The following is a 25,466-nucleotide window of genomic DNA, read 5'->3' as shown; positions in this document are numbered from 1 at the left end:
TCTTCCCCTCTTGGCACACAAGTTAGAGCACCTTTCTCTAGCAGTGACCTTATTTTCTCCTCCAGGGCAGGTTCGGAATGGCCCACAGGAGGATCCTCCGGTGGGCCCCTGTGTAAGAGTGGGCTGCCACCCGCTTATATGAGCCGTACTTGGCACAATATACTTGAATCACTTTGTACAAAGGCAACATCTTATTCATTTAACAATCTACCCAGTTCATTGTTATATAAATTTGTGATTGAGGAAAATGTCACATTTGCATGTAATTGAAAAGTTAAGCCCTGGAGTTGGTTACTGATGGGCCTTTGTCACCCCAGTCCGACACTGCTCCAGATTTACCCTTGAATGCTGATTTTTCGTGTTTGTTTTTTTTACATATCTTTCTGAGGGGGTGGGGAGGGGCAGGGGTGGGAAATTGTAACTTTATCTCTTCCCTTATGGTGTCTAATATCCAAGGGCTTAGGGAAATTCTTTCCCAGACAGGAAGAAACTGACTCAGCCTTACATCTATCTGGGGCTTGGCGTCACAGTCTCCTTTTGACATGACTCATTTTTGGTGTCGTGACAGGTCTGGTTCTGCTTTAATTTCAATGTGGTTTTTACTTTTGGGCCAGCAAGGGTTAATGTCAGCTTCCTTGCTGGCAGCTGCTGTGTTGCTGGTCAGCTGATGTGAGTGGTGACCACTTCCACCATCTTTTAAATAGTCACATGACGCATCAGCCGACTGTTGGTAATAGTTTTTCTCTGGAGATCGGCCTAGGAGTTGAGAGCTCTCTGGTGCCATCAGTGTATCCGCTGCTTGAGGTCCTGGTCGCCTATCCTCTGCTGTGTGGAGCTTGAAGCAGAAGCTTGAGCTAGGTTTTTCGTTGTACCTTTCCTTGCCTGTCTCATGCTTGTCACTACCCCATGTTGATACCATCTGCAGTGGTGAGGCTAGTGTCCTTTCCGGCCAGTGCACTAGGCAGGGTATAGTGAGGTGATAGCTAGGGACTAGGCACGTGATGTCAGCAGGGAAAAGTACCCGCTTAGGGCAGCTTAGGGATAGGCACAAGTTGTTGTTTAGAAGGTGCCCCATCCCTCGATCCCTCTCCCTTTTTACATACCGTTGTGTGAGTGTTGTGCTGTCCGCTGCACCGACCCCTGTTGGGCCATGACACCTTTGTTTTTTTGGAAACACAGATTAAAAAAAAAAAAAATGATCCCCTTACGAGATCTTTCCTTTATTTCTGGACTTCGTTCATTTTGTGTCTTTTTGTTTAGAAACCCCTTCATTTTCTCCCTTATTGATGGGAAAAAGGGTATTTTAAATTTTGGGGTGCTAGTCTGTGAGAACATTCCTTGTTCTAGGTTTAAAATTTTGCTTTCCTAGGCTTGTTCTATGAAACATATAAAATAAAAATACAGGCAGTTAGAAAAGTTTTTCTCCAGGGATTTAACCATGGTCTGAGGGGCTGCTTCTGTAGGTTCTCCAGGTTGTTTGATGTCCTCCATCTGCAATATCTCCCAAACAATGGTTCAGAGGTCGGGGGAGGTTTTCATTCTGTATAGCCATCAGGTCCCGCCCCCGGATCGAGCCAGGAACAGGGAGTGGCCTCAGCCCTATTCCTGGATCTGTCGTTGCTGCAATTGTTGCTGGGGATGCATTACGCCATTTCAGGCCATTCCCCCAGAAGACACACAGCTACATTTCCCCCATACATATGTAGGCTCAGCAGAGGTATAGTAACTGCGCAGTGTATACACGAATATAGACAGATGTGTGGCAGATTTTAGCAAAGCAATAATGAGGCAATTATGAAATACACAATAACTACTAGAAAATGTTTAAAACTGACAGAAAAATTAAATTTTATTGAAAAGTGCAGCAGTGAACAGGGTCAAGTTAAAGGTCACTTTCTAAGTAAGTTAACCAAATCCACACAGGGAAAAGAAAATTACAGGCATTTAAAGACCAGACTGAAAGAAAACAAAGGAAAACCATACAATTCTGCATCAAGCAGCTATAAAATACCAGTGCAAAGTATCTTTAAATGACTGTATATATTGAGCATTAAAACTGGCCTTGTTCTCTTACTTTGAGAATTTACTGACGGCAAACAAAGAACACAGTAAGTGGATACCAGTATAGAACTTAACAGACAAGACTTTTCATCATTGCTATCGCATTAAAGGGGTTTTCAGGACTGCAGAAAAAAATGCTTTTCGCTCTCAAAAACTGACATGGACACAGGCATATATGTACTCATATTCCAGTTTAGTCTCGTCAACTTATAAAGACCAGATATGGCATGATTTCCACATTTCAAAAGAAAAATAAGTTCAACTTCATTGCAAATACTTGTGTTCCATAATATTGACTTTGTTTTTATGTGGAACAACCCATGCTATTTTATTAGACAGTACTAGAACACTTTCCACGGGAAAATATTTTGGATTTTATTGTAATAGTCATTCTGTAAACCATTTGCTAATGTTCAATTTAAATGAATATTTTTTTTTTTACAACTGCAGTCTATTCGATTTTAACTGTGATTTGTGCTAGTTCATCCATTTATCAGTTATCATACCAGTGATGGGATACAGAGCTTCATTCCTATATCATACAAATCTCAGCACGATGCTGAGTGCATTAATCTTTTACACTGTGGCTGTATTCATAGATTATGCTGTATGGACAAGCACTTAGGAATACAGCATATTTGCACACCGCAAATTACAGCATCTATGTAGATTTATTTAATGAGGACATAAAAATAGAATGCAATCTCCATAATCATTTTCCTTGTATACAATTGTGTAAGATAAGTTTAAATAAATATAAAACTTGGAATACTTCATATATTAACCTAATTACTTTGAGTTCCTTTACAGATGTTTGTATACAATGTGAAGCATTACTTGCAAACATATAATTGTTCATAATAATGCACTAAAATAACCATGATCAACCTAAGGGTATAATAAATCACAAACATAAAAAACGTATCATTGCCACAAAGTAACGTTTTTAGGACATTTATCATCAAGTCTGGTGTCCATACTGAGGAAGAAAGAACAGAGTACCATTACTACATATCTTTAATGTGAACCTACTTAACCAGGAGTAAGAAATAACTTAAGAATAACCCTTGTGTCTTACTTACTACGGTAGTTGTTGGGGAAAAGGAGGGGTGCAGGCATACCTCTTTGTGTGACAGTTCTGGTCAGTTTCCTTCTACTACAGTCATTGTTCTGAGTCTACACTTTTATCAATATCTTAACAGAGGTAATGGTGCATTTAAACAAGCACAAGGCTCAGGAAATTGAGAACAGTAAGGGTACCGTCACACATTGAAATTTTCATCGCTGTGACGGCACGATTCGTGACGTCGCAGCGTCGTATAATCATCGCTCCAGCGTCGTAGACTGCGGTCACACGGTGCAATCACGGCGCTGGAGCGATGCCGAAGTCCCCGGGTAACCAGGGTAAACATCGGGTAACTAAGCGCAGGGCCGCGCTTAGTAACCCGATGTTTACCCTGGTTACCAGCGTAAACGTAAAAAAACAAACCGTACATACTCACCCGTCGGTGTCCTTCAGGTCTCTTGCCGTCTGCTTCCTGCTCTGAGTGCAGCCGTACAGTGAGAGCAGAGCGCAGCACCGCTGTGATCTGCTCTCACTTTCCGGCCGGCACTCAGAGCAGGAAGCAGACGGCAAGGGACCTGAAGGACACCGACGGGTGAGTATGTACGGTTTGTTTTTTTACGTTTACGCTGGTAACCAGGGTAAACATCGGGTTACTAAGCGCGGCCCTGCGCTTAGTTACCCGATGTTTACCCTGGTTACAAGCGAAGACATCGCTGGATCGCTGTCACACACACAACGATCCAGCAATGTCAGCGGGTGATCAAGCGACGAAAGAAAGTTCCAAACGATGTGCTACGACGTACGATTCTCAGCAGGGTGTCTGATCGCAGTAGCGTGTCAGACACTGCGATATCGTAACGATATCGCTAGAACGTCACGAATCGTAACGTCGTAGCGATGGAAATTTCAATGTGTGACGGTACCCTAATAGTTCTCTTAATCTGGAAACTGCCCATGCTGTGGGAAAGGGATTGTGATTGTGCAGGACTGATAAGAGCAGCTCAGTCAGGAGCCGACAAGGATAGGGGCAGGAGGTGAGCAATTAACAGCTCTATAGAAATCAATGGGCTGGAGAGAGGCAACTGGGATCTCAGGAGTTAACTCAGCCTGAATGTAACTACTGTGCATAATTGGCAGGGTTCTGGTAGTTGATCTCCTTGGAAAAAGCTGTACCTATGCAAGATAAAAACTCAGCAGGGGCATGAAAGAAAATAGAAAATCAAGTCAATTGCAACCTGTTTAAATTTTCATGCTGTCTAAAGTGATTTAGGAACACAAGAATACCCTTTTAAAACCTCTTAGTGGTTTTCATTCTGGATGAAATTTCAATTAATAGGGAAAAACATTTACAACATGCTACTAGACAGTACAGTGATGAGAAACAACTGGCTGTGGATTTTTAGCTCACTCCCAGTTCCCTTCTGCATTTGTCTTTTTACCTTTTGCTAAAAATAAGTTACAGATCCCAGCAGGAGAATTTAGGAACATACTTCCTGTAGGACAGATTTATCTTTCAGTCACAAATATTTCTATTTAATCTTGGCAAAAAAAAAAAAAAAAAATCAGAAGAGAAATGTGCATACTATATGCTAATAAGTAGTGATAAGCGAATATACTCGTTACGCGAGATTTCCCGAGCATGCTCGGGTGTCGTCCAACTATTTGTAAGTGCTCGGAGATTTAGTTTTTAGCGCCACAGCTGAATGATTTACATCTGTTAGCCAGCATAAGTACATGTGGGGGTTACCTGGTTATTAGGGAATCCCCACAGGTGATCAAGCTGGCTAACAGATGTAAATCATTCCGCTGAGGTGAGGGAAAACAATCTCCGAGTACTTACAAATACTCGGAGGTCACCCGAGCGTGCTCGGGAAAGCTCGCGTAACGAGTATACTCGCTCATCACTATTAATAAGCCATGCCATCAAGTTTCACTAGAAGGTGCGTAGATGTCCATAATTTTCTCCAAGTTATAGAGGACTTTTTACCAGTCTGAACATTTTGTCAGTTTATATGATGCAATTTTGTCTTTATGTCACGGACTGGTCATATATTCAATAGCTGTGCCTAGAATATCCACCAGGTCAAGCACACATCTAAATGCATATGACCACATGATAAAGACAATAGGATTGAAAGGAATATAAAATGAAGTGATGATTAAGAAATTTGAGAAAAACTAGTGCTGATGTCTTTTGAGGTCATGAAAGCCTGATATGTGTTCAGCATTTCTAAATAGAAAAAATATTTTTGTTACAAAAATAATCTGATTACAAGACATTAGTGCCAAGCATTAGAGTTTAGTTTGGATATCTAGATCAGCTTGTAATAAAACAAAGCTTCATTGCTTTTTAGACTGGCTAAAATACTAGAATATGACTAGTTCTGTTCCCTTTATCTCAAAAAGCATCACCATTACAATAATCCAGCCAACCATCCAGAGCGGTGACATGTCAGCCACAAGAGGCCCACACAGTTCTGGGAAGAGAACAAACATTGACATGGCCAGAGTTGCCATAATTCACAGATTTCAACAGGGATAGCCAGGTTTTGATTAAGTCCTGCACAAAAAATGACAGCAATAAGACAGATCGTGGCAGTCTCCAAGGCTGCCCATTGGCAATCAAGAGGCCAGCTTCATTACTTCAAAGTGACGGTCACGAAAATCCCTCCCTCTAAAGTAAGGTGCTCTACTTCAAAGACTTTCTCCGCAACATATGGCCCAGGTCATCTTGATTTCGGAACATCAACATTGGGTCAAACTGGTACCTGCAGGAAGAATATTGTCATATTAGTTTAGGGTTTCTTTCGATATATTGAATGGCTGATCTGTGTGTTCTTGGTTCTTTTTCTGTGCTGCTTTGCTTAGTACATGCATAAAACACAATAGTGAAAAACAATTGATAAATCAAAAGAGCTGGCCACAATTGTCCTTGTATTTTGTACTTCTATTTTAACGGATTTATGAGATCACACCTGCCATAAAAAAAGAATTGGCAAACTGAGAATGTTCAATGTTCTGGGGTAAAACTGCTAAATATTGTAGGGTATGAATTTGAGAATTTTTATTTGATCTTTATTAAATGGACAACTAAAGTCCCATAATGAAAAAATAGGTTTCCAACCAAAATATATCTCCAACTGTCGATAGCATAGTAGAGATGCATTACCTAGGATCAAAGACCCCTGGACTTCGACAGGAAACTCCACAACAGGACTGCAAGACCATAAGCCGATGGTTCATCTTTTCTAGGATCTCTTGGTCTATGGTTTTAGCAATGTTTGTCAACTGGTTTGGATCTGCCGTCAAATTATAGACTTCAACAAAAACCTGAAATCCAATATTTAAGACACAAAATATTTAAAAAACACAAACTTTTCCTACATTTTTTGGGTGGTGGCTTATTACTAACATGTATAACCATATAAAAATAATGGTTCTACCAGATCTTCGCATATTTTACAAAACGCAAGTTGTGCGCATCAACCCACCTCTGCATCATCAAACTCACAATACTGCAAGTCGTGGTCTTTAGAAATCGTCCTCACACAGGCATAAGTGTTGTTATACGCATCTTCACACACACAGTCTGGGAAACATTGCTGGAAGTCATTGAAATTAAAGAATTAAATAACAGAAGTTTAGAGGAGAGGAGCGAGGTCTCTTTGATTTACAGAAACCTAGGAGACATCACCCAGCCCTCATCTGCACCAACACAAGGCGGCATAAAAATTAGGCAGTCGGTTTGTCAAAAACTGTAGAATGTTCTCCATATTATGTAAAAGCACATTAGGTATGCCCTAGAACAAATTTATGCATATAGTTTTAAAATATATAAAAACATGTAGGCTTTCAGTTTTGTTTTTTTTGCATTTAGATTCCATAATAATCCCATTAAAAAGATAAAAAATCATGCCATATTTTGTTGGATACTTATGTTGTAATCATGTTAAACACAACGATTGCATAAAATACCATCAATGGCATGCATTGTACCTGCAGCTCTGAAGAAAAAGACAAAAGGTACTCCATGTGTCACCATATGGCCACACAGTATTGCAACATGCCTCTAAGTTTACACAATTGCCGTCACCATGATTATTACAAGGATAGGGTTAACAAGGGTGAATGTTGACCTATTGTGGTGGCTCCTTAGGTTAGGTCATTTCTCAACCATTTTTTACAACATTAGGTCATTGATACTACATACAGACACTCCAGGCCCAGAAGCAGGACATGACGGATCAGTGCGATTAACACCTTCTCCTTGATATTCCACCAAAAGATCAGTTCTCCAGGTGCCATTGCTGTTCCTCTGAAAACAGAAGCACATATCTTGTTCAGAACAAGTCCTAAGCATATTGAACATGCAGGTGGAATGACTTGGTGTTATGTATTTGTGGACCCTTGTTGGTTTATACTTCCATTACATCTCCATAGAGCTCTGTTCACATGTTTTTTATTTTAGAACAAAAGAAGTTTTGCATCTGCATTCAGAATTGTTTTCCAATCTATGAGACAAACCCTAAATGGAATATCTGAACAGACACGTGAACAGAGCTTTGCAAGTGAAACTATCTGTGAACATACAGTTACACTTAAAGGGGTATTCCCATCACGAAGATCCAATCCCAGTATGTAGTAGGTGTAATAATATTAGCAAATACCTCCAATTATAAATGTATAGTTTTTCGGATTCGATAGGTCTCTTTCCTCATGTGGAGGGCATTGCGGGACCTTAGGTATTCATAGTTACGACCAATAGCAACTAAGTCACTATCAATGGTCGTAACGGTAGAAACCGGTGCAGGCAATGTCCTGCACATGAGGAAAGGCATAGCAATCAGAAACACTGCTACATTTCTAATTGGAGGTGTTTGCTAATATTATTGCACCTCCTACATATTGGGTTGCATCATGGAGATGGGAATACCCCCCTTCAACATGCGTCTTGACCCCGGCAGGTAGGGGTCTGGCTCTGCCAGCAATCGGCTGTTTACAGATCCACAAGTGGTTGGATGTACACGGCTGAACAGCACGGCTCTGTACATTGTAATGGCTGCTGCATATCAATCACTACTGAAGTGAACGGGAACAGAGTTGCAGAAACTGAGAACGGCAATTACACAGCGTGTGAGCTGTATTATTGCTGATCTGTAAACCCGGCCAAACAGCTGATCAATGGGGGTGCCAACTGTTAGATCTTCACTGATCTGATATGGATTACCTAGCCCAGGGATGAGCTGTTCATGGAAAACTCCTGGAAAACCCATTTATTATAAATAAAAAAAATTTCATACCATTCTATTAATCTACCCAAAACCAAACAAGAAGCCTCACAAATTCACTTTTTAATCTCGAACCAATCTTTGCTACTACGATTATTACTGCAGCACTAGTAGATGGTTTCAATGTTTGACATAATACAAGACAACGCCTCTACTTGCCAAAATGGGGAAGTATGACATCCCATCCATCTGGGTCTTATTAAGGTCAAATCCAGCAATATCCAAGATGGTTGGACCAAGATCAATGTTTGCAACAAGTGCCTAAAATAGAAGAAATAACATTCAGGTATAGAGGATGTGCCGATAAACATCTGCTAAAGGGAACCTGTCAGCAGGATTGTGCACCGTAACCTACACACAGTGTCAGGCCAGCGCCATTAGGGTATGTGCACACGTTGCGGATTGCATTGCAGATTTTTCCGCCCTGCGTTTTACCTGCGGATTCACTGCTGTTTTTGTGCAGATTTCACCTGCGTCTTTAAACACCTACGGAATCTGATTATGGAATAGGTGTAAAACGCTACAGAATCTGCACAAAGAATTGACATGCTGTGGAAAATAAACCGCAGGGTTTCCAAGCGGAATTTTCCACAGCATGTGCACTGCAGATTTGGTTTTCCATAGGTTTACATGGTACTGTACACCGCATGGAAAACTGCTGTGGCTCCGCAGCCAGTCCACAACGTGTGCACATAGCCTTATACTGATTACAATGATACCTTTGTTGATGAAATCTGTCTTGTGCTTCATTTTTAATCCTTATTTTCAGTTTTTAGTTAATGATATGCTCTTGTCCTAAGGCGGAGTTGGTGGTACTGTGCCAGTGCCTCCGCCCGCCCCTGTTGCTGCAGCCCAAATTTTTTTTTACACATTTACGCATGCACAGTAGCATATATTGGTATGCAATAGATGGTAATGCGCAGGCACAGCCGACGGCGCCATTTTGATGTAGTGTAAAAAATTTTTGGCTGCAGCATCAAGCACGTGATAGATGCTAATGTACAGGCACAGCTGACGGCGCCATTTTGATGGTGATTTTTTTTTTCTTTTCAACACGGCAATAAAATAGTCACTAACTGACAAGTGATTGGAGGCGCCTGCACACTTTTTGATGAAGTGACATGTTTATTTAAAAAACGCACATTAGTATATTCATTATGCAAACTAGGGGGCCAGTCAGTGAGGGATCGGTGACCTGTCAGCAGTCTGCATTATGAATATATAATCAGAGCACCACATGCACCTACCCCACCTTAGGACACGAGCATATCATTAACTAAAAACTGAAAATAAGGATTAAAAAAGAAGCACAAGACAGATTTCATCACCCAAGGTATCATTGTAATCAGTATAACGGCGCCGACCTGACACTGTCTGTAGGTCACTGTGCACAATCCTGCTGACAGGTTCCCTTTAAAAATAAAGGTTTGTGGAATGATGTCCAAACAAACCAACAGACTGATCCCGGAGCAAGGTGAAATGGTCTATCACTTCAAAAAGGTGAACAGAAATCTGAGAGTTTTTAAGATTACGTAATAAAGAAGATTTCATTCACCTTGCCCCAAGATCTGACTATTAGTTTGTTTGGACAATGTTCCACAAACATTTATTCTTTAAATTATTGCCTCATGGCCGCATTTGACACACTCAGCCATGGAATAAGGACAGTGGCAGCATTGGGTTTTCCATCTCAAAGTTAAAAGTGGAGTTGTGCTGATTTGGCATAACCTCAAGTGAGCACCTCCAGCACTGTAACTTATTTCACCACTGTCGTAATGCATTTACCCTACGTATGCCATTAGAGCTTGAGCTGAATGACAACAACCCACAGTCCAAGGAAGGGCAGCCAATTAATTGAAATGAATGTTTGTTCATTTAAGGGATTTAAAATATGGACTCGTATAGACTATAGTAAGTGTACAATACACATGATGTTACCTGGACACTAGCAAACACACAATTACTTTTATGCTTGAAAGAAATGTCATACCACATACACATGTACTCTACATTTTGAACAAAGTTTTGAAAACCAAGCAACTGTTAGAATAGTTGATCTTGGACCATAGTTAAATTTAACAGCCGTTCAGTCTGAATGCATTAGTAATAATGCAGGCGTACACTAAACAGAGGCGCATAACTCCTAGCCTTGTACAGGCAGAAGTGGTTACAGATCTGGGCTGCAACATTTTTGGCATACACCTCTAGCAAAAATTAAGAGACCAGAGCAAAATGTTCAGTTTGTCTGATTTTTCTCTTTATAGATATATTTTTGAGTAAAATGTAAATTGTTCATTTATTCTATAAACTTCTGACAACATGTCTCCGATTTTCCAAGCAATAAATTTTGTATTTTCTTTCTGAAAAGGAGAAATGGTCAAAATTAAACAAAAAAACAAAACAGTGCTTTCAGACCTCAACTAATGGAAAGAAAACAAGTTCATAATAATTTAGAAATAACAATACTGGGGATTTATTATGATGAAATATAGGAATATAGGCTGAACTGGATGGACAAATGTCTTTTTTCGGCCTTACTAACTATGTTACTATGTTACTATGTAATACTAATGTTTTAACTCCGGAAGAGTTCAGAAATCAATATTTTGTGGAATAACCATGATATTTAATCACAGCTTTCATGCGTCTTGGCATGCTTTCCACCAGTCTTTCACACTGCTTCTGGCGCAAAAATGTAAGCAGTTCTTCTTTGTTTGTTGGCTTGTGACTATCCATCATCCTCTTGATTATATTCCGGAGGTTTCCAATGGGGTTCAGGTCTGGAGATTGGGCTGCCCATGACAGGGTTTTGATGTGGTGGAGTCTTAATTTTTGCCAGAGCTGTATAATATGGTGAACACACAACATTTGGATAGGGTAATGGAAACAACATTCCATCTTTCCATCCTTCAAATTTTGCAGAGAAAGAAAAAAAAAAAAAGTCTTAGATCTCATTCAGAAGTCAATTTTTGCTTGTACGTGTGTGTGGTCAGGGTATCAATATTTTAGTGTTTCCTCATGTGCTTTTACAAACAAGACAAAAACCACAACAGACATTTCTCTATTTTTTTGGCATGTGTTCTATTTCAGGAAAAACCTGAATAGAACATACGCAGGAAAAATGGATGTTTGAATGATTTAGCTCCTGCAGTGACAACTGGAACACAGTGTGTTATCAATGGCAGCACCTTTATTCTTCTAGTCCACGTTTATAGAGGATCTCCCCACCCAGAACTTCTGGGTAGAATACATAAATGCACACAAGTATAAAACTTACTCTAGTCCATTGAATTTACCTGGCTTGTCTGGTTAGGCTTTATCCCAGGCCCACGGACAAGTAATGGGACCTTAATGTCAAACTCATAGAGTTGTCTCTTATCGATTGGCAAGGAGAACTGCCCTACAACAAAGACAAGAAATACATGGTACAGTAGATACTACGACCCGAGCTTACAGAGCATACAACAAACCATATTCACAGTGTAAAAATTTTGTAGTCAATGTGGCCAGTATTTTTTTGTATGTAGTATAGTTATCATTTTCATTTCTTATGCAGTGTAAAACTATACTGTATACTAGACCTAACACTATAAATTGATTGGATATTTTAACTTTGAAAGGAATACCTATGAAATTAGAGGAATCTGAAAATTGCAGAAAAAGTTTCATAGTTCAGCTCCGTACACTCCAATCTTGCATTTACTTCTAGGTCTAGGACTAGGAGTATTAGGCTGATGGGATTTCTGGAATTATAGCTGAACTAGGGAAAGGAGTTTCTAATAACTTGTCTAATACTATGGATTCTAAAGTTATGCGTTTCAGAATCCATACCCCCGCCAGAGAGACAATTTCAAAAAACAAACCCAGTGTTTACCTGTGTGGTAGCCATTGTCAGACGTGAAGAAGATGAAGGTGTTATCCAGTTCTCCACGTGCCTGCAGTTGCTTGAGGAGTTTCTCCACCAGGTCATCAACAGACAGCAAAGTTTGCCACCTGTTCAGCGCACCACACAGTATTAAAGTCAGACCGCCATACACAGCGCCAATGTAGGTTAGAATACGTCACATTATTCATTGCTATACTACATAGGCAGGGAGATCTAGGTCAGGGTGAATAAGGAAAAGGAATCTATGTCTGTTAAAAAGTATTCACCAGCTTTATTCTTGGAAAGAAGATCGCAGAACTAAAAAGGATTGGAAAGCGCAAAATGCCGATATAAATAATAATGGATTATGTAAAGCAGGAGTGTAACACTAGGTGATTAAGAACTCCAATTCCTAAACTGGATTCACTCAAATTAGGTGGACATGCCAAGATGTAGTCAGGTTTCCAAAATAACATTATAAATTTATACAACTTTGGATGTATGAAATTAATGTAAGGCTTTTTTAATTAGTGCTGGATACTATATGCCCTTTAAATTTGTAGACTTGATAAATATTAGGGGGAAAAAAAAAAAGTAGATTCTCCAGCAAAACCTCCTCGGGTAAGTAAAACATGAAGTTTATTTCACAAACATTAAAATCCAGAAATGATAGCACATAGCAGGCCAGACTACAGGGAGATGACGTTTCACTTACCTAAGGACATTTCACTACAGAATCTACATTATTTATCCTAATTGCTGCTGCAGCCCTGGCGGCTCCGTTCCTCCTCTTGGCACAGGTGTCTTCATCGTTGGTGAGCCGACTTCTGGTTTTATTATGTTGATAAATATTAGGTTTAGAGTCCCACCAGATCACGGTCGTCTTCTCATTCATCACGACAATGCCAGGCCTCATATTGCTCCTGCTAACTGCAAGTAGCTTGCATGTCCTACACCTGCTACCATGACCTGCAGCCTCTCCAGATCTGTTTGCCTAGAGAACATCATTGGTCAGCACTTGCAATAAGCGCTGCCAGCAGAGAACCTTGAGGATTTGCGTGCCCAAGTGCATTCAGTGTGGCCGAACACTCATCTGACAACCATTAATAACCTCACTGATCGTATGGCTAGGTGTGCAAGTGCATGTGTTTCTCTACGTGGGGCTCATACTCTATGTGAAATAAAATTTAGATATTTTGATCATTGTTTCCTTTTTTCCCCCCCATCATTTGCATATTAACATGTTTATTAATCCTGTGATTTCCATAACTTTTCCCTTCTTGGTGCTGCAATTTCAATGTTGAAGAGTGGAAAATATTATACTCGTGACATTTATGGGGGGGCGGCGCTGGTCTAGGCTTTTCCAGCACACTGACTACCCTTTTTACAATGTGCACTGACAGTGCGCTCATGTGCGAACTACTTAATTCTGATCAGAATCGCCAAGTGAGTGCACGATCACTGTGCATACAGCACAGTGACTAAAATCTACTGAGCATACGTCAGAATTGACAAGCGGCACATACAGGCGTCAGTAAAGTCACTTTGCTTCTTGTAGGGGGCAAAGATCGAAGCAGTGACCACAGCCTCTACACCCTGACGATAACTCATTTGACTATCCCAGTATGCACTGGGGTTTTCAAACAAAGCATCATTAAATGATGTTAAGGATCTGAAACTCCTAAACCCTTCATCCAATTTTAATGTGGATACAATCAAATGAAAGCTGAAAGTCTGAACTTCAACTGCATCTGAATTGCTTTGTTTAAAATTCATTGTGGTAATGTCTATAACCAAAATTAGAAAAAGGTTGTCTCTGTCCAAATATACATGGACTTAACTGTAAATGACAGGTAGCCTCCAACACTAATTAAAAACAGCCATAGACTCATGGGAGGTGTGCTCAACCAAATTATACATATTTATTATAAAATTAAAAAAATGAAACACCCCTAGTAGTATATTACCGGGTTCACAGAGGATAGGCAGCACTCCAAAAGTTAACTATACAGAATAAGCTGTCCAGTGTGTACATGAGAACTAACACTAATAACTAACCATTATATGACTTGATCCTGCATTTTCACCAGTTGACCCCCCTGCATGCTTTATCTCTAATTTGCAATCCATTGGGAGCAGGAGGGAGATCTCACACAGCACAGCGAGATGGATTCCTGTTCTTCAATCATTGTTAAGCTCAGACCAACAGCAGCAATATGCAGAGCTAGGCTGCATGGATATGACTCAACCTCTGATGTTGGGTAAAACACTTATAGAGCTCTACACAATAATTCTGTGTCTGCCTGTTTCCTCTCCTTCCTCCTCACTTCTCCTCCCCCTCCATAGGTTGCAATGCACCATCTCACTTGAAATCTGCAATCCACCTTGTTTGAAAAACCATACAAGTCTTACTCAGAGTGAATGACTGGTTCAGGAAGCACGGGAGAGGAGGAAGTGGCTGATGAGTGGGGAAGGAAATTAGTGTGATATATTCCAATGTTTCTTATATTTACCTGTACTATTCATTTACACAAAGTTTGTTGTTCTTTATATACAGGAATGCAGTAATGATGTCCCATCTACAATATGTCATTGTTGCAGCCAGTAACTGAGGTACAGAATGAAGCTGCTGAGCCAAGCGATTGGCTGCAGCGTTCAGATACTGTAGAGGAGACATCATTGCTGCATCCCTGTAAATAAGAGATCAGAGAGGCAGCACTAGAATGGAAAAGACTTCAGCAGATATAAAATTATTTTATTTTTTAGGGCATTAGCAGCTTTTTATGAAAACATGAAAACCCTTTAATACCATCAGTTGTTTCTTATGATAGAGACAGATACTAGTCAAAGTCATATCAACAATCCTACCTCTTGCGATAAGCATCGTCCAGGAACTGTATGGAAACATTAGACATGGGCGTCTTGGCTTGTCGTATTAGCCAATGTTTATCCTGAAAGATGAAAGATCACATCAGTTTTCACACTAGTAAACAAATAATTCCCACATTTCATTGTAGATATACAATATATTGTACTCATTTCCTTATTATCGCACATGTAAACTGTATTAACAGGCATTCTTGGCTTACATATGCCACAGGGGCAGACACAAACTGCAGAAAGCCCCAGCACAGAATAGTATGGCTTCTTATCGGTAATTATTAGCTATGAATTCATTAGGCTCTTATAGGTGATCTAATAAACAGTAGGAAGCCACTTTAAGGGGAGAAGGAGACCTCACACACATCGATGTATGGGGCCAATAGAAAGTCTTTGAGCCCACAATCCACGCTATGCACAGACTTTCCATTGTGCCTGTACAGCACTCACTTATGTAGGGGCTCATCGCTTCTGTCTGTGAACACAACTCTACTGAGTTTTTATGAGCAATCGATGGAGGATCCAAGATTGGAAGCATCAATCGACAACACTAAGGACCGCAGATAAGAGGTCAGATAACACTTTTACACCTGGGTGCACCTTCTCCTACACACCTGTTGATACTAACCTTGCCATGGACATTGAAATTGCTGTTTCGCGGTGCAGTGACAGTCTTGAAGGAGCTTTCATATTGAGGGGCTGGAGTCCAAGGAGAGTGCGGAGCTGGAGTGGCAATCATCATGAAGAAAGGCTCATTATTTGATTTGTAGCTGAGAAAGTCCAAGGAGATGTTGGCCTATTCATAAAAAGAAATGACAATTGATATAATCCATAATACAGCAAGATCCTCCACTTTTTCCAGTAGCATCATGAGAATGCATTATATCAAAGTGACTCCTCATCCTCCATTTACATCAGGGACGGATAGAGCCAATATACCAGAATCAGACAGAATTTATAGGAAAAATAGTGATGCAAGGTGCCCTACTTTTCATGACTAAATGTCCCTATACAACAGCCAATTTCTTTCTACAAAGATGATAACGAATAGTGACCATTGTCATTCTGTCTAATTATTTTTAACTTATTAACCAATTTGGAAAAAATGAACATAAAAAATTATCTTTTACAGCCAAATCATTTATGACCCCCAAAAAACCCACATCATACATATTCATTCTGGGAAAACCACTTTAAAAAGTAAAAGAAATAACTCACCAAGACATCTGTCAGGTAATCCACACTGTAGTTCTGGCCATAAGTCCGCGCCCGTCCGTTTTCTGAGAGAGTATAGTTATAGTACTTAGAGTTTTTTTCCTAGGGTAAATAAAAAAAAAAAATAAATAAAATTATATATCTATGTCTATCAATAAAACAATTATTTCCAGCCATGTTTCTCCAATTCATACGACTCAGTTGTTTCTAATATGTATCAAGTGAAGTGCAGGAACTGGTTAATCTGACACAGCCTCTGCCCCGCCCTGAAACAAAGGACCATCAGGGGGTGGAGGCTGCGGTCAGTCACTGCCCCTCCCTGAAACAAAGCATCATCAGGGGGTGGAGGCTGCAGTCAGTCACTGCCCCTGCCCCTGCCCCGCCCTGAAACAAAGCATCATCAGGGGGTGGAGGCTGCAGTCAGTCACTGCCCCTGCCCCTGCCCCGCCCTGAAACAAAGCATCATCAGGGGGTGGAGGCTGCAGTCAGTCACTGCCCCTGCCCCGCCCTGAAACAAAGCACCATCAGGGGGTGGAGGCTGCGGTCAGTCACTGCCCCTGCCTGAAACAAAGCACCATCAGCAGGTGGAGGCTGCGGTCATTCACTGCCCCTGCCTGAAACAAAGCACCATCAGGGGGTGGAGGCTGCGGTCATTCACTGCCCCTGCCTGAAACAAAGCACCATCAGCAGGTGGAGGCTGCGGTCATTCACTGCCCCTGCCTGAAACAAAGCACCATCAGGGGGTGGAGGCTGCGGTCATTCACTGCCCCTGCCTGAAACAAAGCACCATCAGCGGGTGGAGGCTGCGGTCATTCACTGCCCCTGCCTGAAACAAAGCACCATCAGGGGGTGGAGGCTGCGGTAAGTCACTGCCCCTGCCTGAAACAAAGCACCATCAGGGGGTGGAGGCTGCGGTAAGTCACTGCACCTGCCCTGAAATGAAGCATCATCAGTGGCGCTCGTTACAGAGGCTGGTCCCTGTTCTGTCCCCGCGCGTCACCTCCTTGTGCAGCGTCTCCCCATCGCCCTGTGCGATGAGTGCTGCGTCTGGTCTGTCTGCTTTGCTAAATAGTAATAAGCTGGCAGCGAAGCGGTGTCACTATACCCAGCGTGCAGGACGACTAGCGCCGCTCCCGCCGGTGACATCACTGGTCTCCGCCACCACACGCATTGCACAGAGCACTGGGGGAGATACTGCACAAAGGAGACATGCAGGGCCAATTTAAGGACTAGCCGCTGAAACAAGGGTCACTGATGATGCTTTCTTTCAGGGAGGGGGATGTGACAATGACCACAGCCTCTGCCCTCTGATGATGCTTTGCCTGAGTATTTTCACCATACACTGGGAATACTCAAATAGTCATCAGGACCGAAATAGAAAAAAAATTACAAAAACAGTTAGTGTAGTTAGGGAATGGTAGGGAATTTTTAAAGCAAGTCTATTAGAAAATAATGGGAATAAAATAGATAAGGAAAAATGCTTTGCCTTCGGACCACCCCTTTAACCACTTCTCACACTTTGCTTGATACACACAAATAGTAATCCCCACTGGTTGAGGTTACTTTCAAATACTAGAAAGTAAAACTCCTTCAGGATACGTCATTATTTTGCTATTTTTATTGTGCCCAGAGTGAAGACCTGGTCTTTGGGTGGGCATACAACGAGCTGACCACCGCATGCCATGGCTCTCACTGTGGTGCATGTACATAGAGAATAATACACAGATGGGACTCCTTCCTGCTGTGCTTCTCCTCCCATGGAAAATCCCCTCTAAAGATGAAAATCGAAGTAATAAATTCACTAGCAGAGTAAGGATAATACAAGGAAACTATGAATAATAGATCTATTGCAGAAAGCTTTTACTCTAAAATCTGTGGATGACGCAAGTCATTCTGCATCATTCTGTACTCGGAGTACAGCAAACACTGGAGCAATCACAGTCTACCTGGTTAGTTACCTGTTCTACAATGTTCGGTCTGATTCTTAACCCCTTCACACAGGTTTAGTGTTTTTAATCCTCACTTTCCAAGAGTCTTCTTTCCATCAATCTTGCCAAAAGAGGGCTTTTATTTTGCAGGAATTGCGATTTATAACCCTTTCTCTCTCCATATGATGTTTACATCCATCATGGAGTGTGTGGAGCCCCTCAGGCAGGTGCAGGCTTTTTTACCCACCCAACACCTGCCTCTTACAGCAGCGATCAGAGCTGTGATCGCTGTCATTTAGTCTCCTAAATGCAGCTGCTGACAATCACGGACCATTCTGGCTCACGGGAATCCTGGCATCCTAATGTGTTGCCATGGCAGCTGAGGGCCTGCCAAAGACCCCAGTCGCTGCCATCTTGGTGCTCCTGTGAAGCCAAGCCACCAGGCTGGGCTTCCCAGGCAACTGGAATTTGTTGTATGTATTGCAATACTTAAGTATAATGAACAAATGATCAAACAATCGTAAGGTAATTCTACTATGAAGGCTAAAAATTTAATTTGCAATGTAAATATTTTTTTTTTTTTAAAACCGCATATTTAAGCAAAGAAAGAAAAACATTTTGTAGTCCAATCCATGAAATCATAAAATGATTTATCCACATTTTTCAATGGGAAAAGTAAAAGCCCTCCCTCTATATAAAAAAAAAAAAAAAAATAAAAAAAAAAAATAAACAAAAACAAAACTGTACGTCAGATATTGTTGTAATCATACAGACCTTTTTACTTTTAATGATGAAGCTGTGTGAGGGCTTGTTTACGTGATGACTTTTTTATCTATACATTTTTAGCCTCTTTCTGGGGAGGTGACCAAATGGCAGCAATTTTCCTTTGTATTCTTTATCAGAATGGCCCCATACCAACCCCTCACTTGTATGGGCCTCCTGCATCTACCCTATCCCTGAAGGAACCTTAGTTGGAAAACTAGGCTCTAATATTCCAGACCTATGCTCCTCAAGAGCAATACCCCAGAAACAAGACCACACCCTGGTAAGGGCCAAGTATTTTGAAAGGGGTTTGCCACGTTGGTCCCCTCCACTCAGGCATTCTAACAAACCACAACACAAATGATTTATTTTAATGTTGGATTCGGGTCCTACAACTGCAATGTATGTCAGGTATATTGAGTGCTTACCAGATTTTATTAATGACGTCTTATTTTTGTTACTAATCTGTTACTCACCAATGCAAACCAGTAGCTCCATCCAGGAGGAACATGACCGATTCCACCCGCATCTTCGGATCCATACTACACAACATTAAAATAGTAAGACAGCTTTATCAGGGAAGCAGGTAAAAACCAATGACATACAAAACTGCATAACCCTGTCACTTCAAATTTTTAGATTTGGCTATAACAAGATTTCCCCAGAAGTGAATGTGATCTAAAGTGAGCTAAAATAGACCGCTCCATACCGAAAATGGAAATCTTCATATCCCTTCCCATGGATGAGCAGATGCCAGCACACATCGAGGTCAAAATCTTTAAAATGGAGAGACTCAATATTTTGACAATGAGCTATGACAATGGTGTAAACTTCATTAAGATATTGGATGTTTTAAACAAACGCTAACCCTACAAACCAACGAGAAACATATAAAGACGCAAACATGCTATTCTTGGGTCAGTATGCAGGATTCTCTGCTGTACATGAGAAGGCGTTACACACAGATTACAGATATCACTGACAGTAAGCAAACTAACAATGACAGACTGATCTGATAGAGGGGAGAGGACCCTGCCCTTGCAGAGAACACAGGGGATAAACTTCAGTAGCATTTTCAGCCCCAGAATGGCTGAGGGGTAGGATGTAAAGTCTTTTTGCTATCCTAAACAAGGACAAGGGGGAACCTCCTGCTGCAGGGAGTTGTCTTACAGCCAGACACCGGGACATTGAGGGACACCACTTTTTTTTTCTTTTTACATTTTTCTCAGTTTTAATTGTAATTTGAGACAAAATATGATAAAAAAAGAGGGATTTTTTGGTTCTTACCGTAAAATCTCTTTCTTGGAGGCCTCATTGGAGGACACAGGTAACCATGGGTGTATTCTGCTGTCACTAGGAGGCTGACACTATGCAAATAAAGAAGATGACTCCTCCCCGGCAGTATACACCCTCCGACAGGCACCAGGCAACTCAGTTGGTGCAAAAGCAGTAGTAGGAGCAAGTATAAACAACTTAACCTATGTACCAACCCACAACACGGTACAAACTAAAGGGAGGGTGCTGTGTCCCCCAATGAAGGCTCCAAGAAAGAGATTTTACAGTAAGAACCAAAAATACCTCTTTCTCGCTTCATTGGGGGACACAGGTAACCATGGGACGTCCCAAAGCAGTCCCAAGGGCGGGATAATATGAAGAGAGACTTAGGTCGGCCGGTGAGAAACCGCCGACTGCAGTATCTTCCTACCCAGGCCTGCATCCGCAGAAGCCTGAGTGTGCTCCTTGTAGAATTTCACAAAGGTGTGGATGGACGACCACGTTGCGGCCTTGCAAACCTCCAAGGCCGAAGCTTGGTGACGAACTGCCCAGGAAGCTCCCACAGCCCGGGTAGAGTGAGCCCTCACCCCCAGGGGAGGCTGCTTGTTTTGGACATGGTATGCCTCCAAGACTGCCGAACGGATCCACCGAACAATTGTGGACTTAGAGGCGGGGAGCCCCTTCCGACGACCTTCCGAGACGAAAAACAGAGGATCGGACTGACGAAAAGGAGCAGTTCTGGAGAGATAGACTCGGATAGCCCTTACCAAATCCAGATTGTGGAGAGATTTCTCCAAAGGATGAACTGGAGAAGGGCACAAAGAAGGAAGGACTATGTCCTCATTGATGTGAAAGGCTGAAACTACCTTTGGCAGAAAGGAAGGAACAGGCCGAAGGACCACCTTGTCCTGATGTAGAATAAGGAAAGGAGAACGTCAGGAGAACGCCACCAACTCGGAAACTCTCCTAATCGAGGTGATGGCGACCAAGAAAGCCACTTTCCAGGAAAGAAGGGAGAAAGAAATGTCCTGAATGTCAAAAGGCACGCACTGGAGGGCGCCGAACACAAGGTTGAGGTCCCAAGGATCAACCGGAGGATGGTAAGGAGGTGCTATATGAGCAACCCCCTGAAGGAAGGTCTTCACCTGGGGAAGAGCAGCCAGGTCTCTTTGAAAGAGAACTGACAGAGCAGAAACCTGACCCTTTAAGGTGCTCAGAGAGAGGCTCGAATCGAGACCCGATTGAAGAAAACCAAGAATTGAAGGAAGGGAAAAGACCATAGGGAACAGACCGTTGTCATCGCACCATCGGAAAAAGGCCTTCCAACATCTATGGTAGATACGGGAAGATGTCGGTTTCCTAGTCCTTTTCATGGTCTGTATGACACGTTGGGAAAAACCTGTGTCCTTCAGGACTGCGGCCTCAACGGCCATACCATTAAATTCAGAGACAGAATTCGGGTGGAAGAGGGGGCCCTGCGATAGAAGATCCGGACGGTCTGGAAGTCTCCAGGGGACGTCCGATAGCATGTTCACTAGCTCCGCATACCAGGGCCTGCGGGGCCAATCTGGAGCTACTAAGAGAATGGGAACCCCCTCTGCCTTTATCTTTTTGGGAGCAAGGGAAGAGGTGGAAACAGATAAGGCATCTGAAATTGGGCCCACGAGATCACGAGAGCGTCGCAGCCGATGACCATCGGATCACGGGACCTGGATACGTACTGGGGAACCTTGTGGTTTGCTCAGGAGGCCATTAGGTCGACATCCGGAACGCCCCACCTTTGGCAAATCTGATTAAAAACGGTGGGGAGAAGAGCCCACTCGCCTGTCATGAGCCTCTGACGGCTGAGGAAGTTGGCTTCCCAATTGTCAACCCCTGGGATGTGGACAGCTGATATGGAGGGAATGTGGTTCTCCACTCACCGTAGGATCTGTGCCACCTCCCTCATGACCTGCTTGCTGAGAGTCCCTCCTTGGTGGTTTATGTAAGCCACGGCTGTGGCATTGTCCGACTGGATGCGGACCGGTTTCCCCCGAGAGAAGGGACTGCCAGCGGAGGAGAGCTAGGAAGATAGCTCTGATGTCCAAGAGATTGATCGGGAGACGTGCCTCTTGAGCAGTCCAGTAGCCCTGGGCTGTGAGGTGGAGAAAGACCGCACCCCTGGAGACTGGCGTCGGTGGTGATGACCTGCCAGCGGAGGGGGAGAAACGACCTACCGCGCAGAATGGAAGAGGATAGCGTCCACCAAGTGAGAGACTGCCTCACAGTGAGAGGGAGGCGAATTGTGCGGTCTAAGGAAAGTGGAATCCTGTCCCACGCAGACAGAAGGGCCAGCTGGAGAGGGCGAGACTGGAACTGGGCATAAGGGACCGCTTCCATGGAAGCGACTATCTGTCCCAGAACTCTCATGCCGAGCCGTAGAGGTAGAGGGGCAGGGCGCTTTAGGGCTTTGATGCCCCTCTGAAGAGAAAGGAACTTCTCCCTTGGGAGGAAAACCTGGAACTGAATGGTGTCGAATTCCATGCCCAGGAATTCTAGACGTTGGGTTGGAATCAAGGTGGACTTCTGTTTGTTGATTATCCAACCGAGGCGGATTAGCGTGTCCAGAGTGATCTGGAGACTGACTGCAGTCCCGGCGAGATGCCAAAACCCTGAAAGGTAAAAATAAAAGCGGATCTGGTGTTAGATCCAGGTCCGCCTCCTACAGACACTAAGCAGTTATCTTCTTTATTTGCATAGTGTCAGCCTCCTAGCGACAGCAGCATACACCCATGGTTACCTGTGTCCCTCAATGAAGCAAGAAAGAAAGGAGATTTTTAAAGGAGGAATTTGCTGGTTTATTTTTCGTTCATTCTGGATATTTAGTGTTTCTTTAAAGCTGGGGCCAAACCTGTCATGTTGATCTGCAGGCAGAATGTTATAGAGCAGTAACAGCTGATCAAATTAATGTACATTTTTGTGGGAAACGTTTCAGTATATCTTGTATTTTAGTTATTGAAATCACTGGTGTTTGTATGCATACGGGTCAAGTGGGTGGTCCTAATCAGTGCTTGGAAGTCTTCTCTATTTGACTGTGCATGTAGAGATAGGTGGCAATCAGGCGAAGGAACGCCCACTGGACTCTATACACTATATGCAAGCACACACCAGTGTTTTCAATCGGTAAAATACAATTACACTGAAGCTTTTCCAACAAACCTGTGTACCAATCTGCTCGGCTTTTATTTCTCTAAACCGTACTGTCAATAAATCGGACTGCATGTACAGGACACGTTCGCTTTAAAGGTACCTTCACACTAAACGACTTTGCAACGAGAACGACAACGATCCGTGACGTTGCAGCGTCCTGGATAGCGATATCGTTGTGTTTTGACACGCAGCAGTGATCTGGATCCTGCTGTGATATCGCTGGTCGTTGCTGAAAGTCCAGAACTTTATTTGGTCGTCAGATCGGCTGGTATCGTCGTGTTTGACAGCAAAAGCAACGATGCCAGCAATGTTTTACAATGGTAACCAGGGTAAATATCGGGTTACTAAGCGCAGGGCCGCGCTTAGTAACCCGATATTTACCCTGGTTACCATTGTAAAAGTAAAAAAAAAAAAAAAAAAAAACACTACATACTCACCCTCTGATGTCTGTCACGTCCCCCGGCGTCCACGCTGCTGCTCAGAGCTTCCTGCACTGACTGAGTGCCGGCCGTAAAGCAAACCACAGCGGTGACGTCACCGCTGTGCTTAGGGCCGGCGCTTACACAGTGCAGGGAAGCTGAAGGCGAGGGACGCGACAGACACGGCAATGTAAGTATGTAGTGTTTGGTTTTTTTACGTTTACGCTGGTAACCAGGGTAAACATCGGGTTACTAAGCGCGGCCCTGCGCTTCGTAACCCGATGTTTACCCTGGTTACCCGGGGACCTCGGCATCGTTGGTCGCTGGAGAGCTGTCTGTGTGACAGCTCTCCAGCGACGCTGCAGCGATCGGCATCGTTGTCGATATCGCTGCAGCGTCGCTTAATGTGACGGTACCTTTAGACCGCATCATGAAAATGAATAAATACTCTAAATAACTCAGGCTACCTTTTATTTAAATAATCGTGGACATAATCATACACAAAGTTGGAGTGAGCATTCCTAATCCTGACCGTATACACACACACACACACACACACACACACACACACACACACACACACACACACACACACACACACGTACCTGATTTAAGTATTTCCCAGCAAAAAATGTCTGGTAACCAGATGAGTGGAGGAGCGCAGGGAAGGTGTACGGCTCTTGTGTCTTCTGCCACGCTTTACTGCTGCAGTTTCCTTCTATTGTGTTGTTGACGACATGATGATTATGGGGGTATCGCCCGGACAGAATACTGGCTCTACTTGGACAGCAAAGGGCGCTACTAACATACTGGAAAGAAAAACGCAAACGTCATACACAGCCTTTACCTCTTCACTATCATCTAAGGCTGCCGTCACACTAGCAGTATTTGGTCAGTATTTTACCTCAGTTTTTCTAAGCCAAAACCAGGAGTGGAACAAATAGAGGAAAAGTATAATAGAAACATATGCACCACTTCTGTATTTATCACCCACTCCTGGTTTTGGCTGAGAAATACTGAGGTAAAATACTGACCAAATACTGCTAGTGTGACGGCAGCCTGATACCTGCATTAGGGCAAGTTCACACTTTTTAGGCTAGGTTCACATTGCGTTAGTGGGTGATCGCTAACGGACAGCGTTGCACGGCGAAAATGTCGCAATTAACGCCGTGCAACGGGTCCGTTAGCGCTCCCATTGACAGCAATGTTGTTTCAGCCTGAAGCGCATCGCTAGCGCGTGCCTTTTTCAGCTCGCGCTAGCGATGTGCCGTTCTTTTGTGGCGCGCCTCGGACGCTGCTTGCAGCGTCCGCGGCACACCCGAGGTCCGTTCCCCGCTCTTGCAGATTGGGGATCTGGGAGAGCGGGGACGTTAACGCGACCCCTACAAATACATTCCGTTAGCGCAATCCGCTAGCGCTAAACGGATTGCCCTAACGCAATGTGAACCTAGCCTTAGGCTCATTTTAAGCTGCTTTTTACAGTACAAGCAAAGCCTATGAGATTTCAGAAATCTTATG

The 25,466-nt window shown here is 42.8% G+C and overlaps 1 protein-coding gene across 1 annotated transcript in view; it reads right to left on the bottom strand.

Moving 5' to 3' along the window:
- Positions 1-4,296: 4,296 nt before the first annotated feature.
- Positions 4,297-25,466, bottom strand: part of GNS (glucosamine (N-acetyl)-6-sulfatase) — a 67,011-nt gene continuing 45,841 nt past the window's right edge. The window contains exons 3-14 of the mRNA XM_077265207.1: positions 24,554-24,757; positions 19,542-19,607; positions 16,379-16,477; positions 15,789-15,956; positions 15,149-15,231; positions 12,290-12,408; positions 11,712-11,815; positions 8,575-8,676; positions 7,338-7,442; positions 6,619-6,729; positions 6,297-6,457; positions 4,297-5,895 (exon numbers count right to left, since the gene is read on the bottom strand). Of these exons, the coding sequence (XP_077121322.1) occupies positions 5,817-5,895; positions 6,297-6,457; positions 6,619-6,729; positions 7,338-7,442; positions 8,575-8,676; positions 11,712-11,815; positions 12,290-12,408; positions 15,149-15,231; positions 15,789-15,956; positions 16,379-16,477; positions 19,542-19,607; positions 24,554-24,757 (1,401 nt within the window). The 3' untranslated portion in view covers positions 4,297-5,816. The remainder of the gene's footprint in view (positions 5,896-6,296; positions 6,458-6,618; positions 6,730-7,337; positions 7,443-8,574; positions 8,677-11,711; positions 11,816-12,289; positions 12,409-15,148; positions 15,232-15,788; positions 15,957-16,378; positions 16,478-19,541; positions 19,608-24,553; positions 24,758-25,466) is intronic.

Source organism: Ranitomeya variabilis, chromosome 5 (assembly GCF_051348905.1).
Source record: "Ranitomeya variabilis isolate aRanVar5 chromosome 5, aRanVar5.hap1, whole genome shotgun sequence".
In the NCBI taxonomy this organism is placed as follows: Eukaryota; Metazoa; Chordata; class Amphibia; order Anura; family Dendrobatidae; genus Ranitomeya; species Ranitomeya variabilis.
This window is presented reverse-complemented; position numbering and strand designations above follow the sequence as displayed.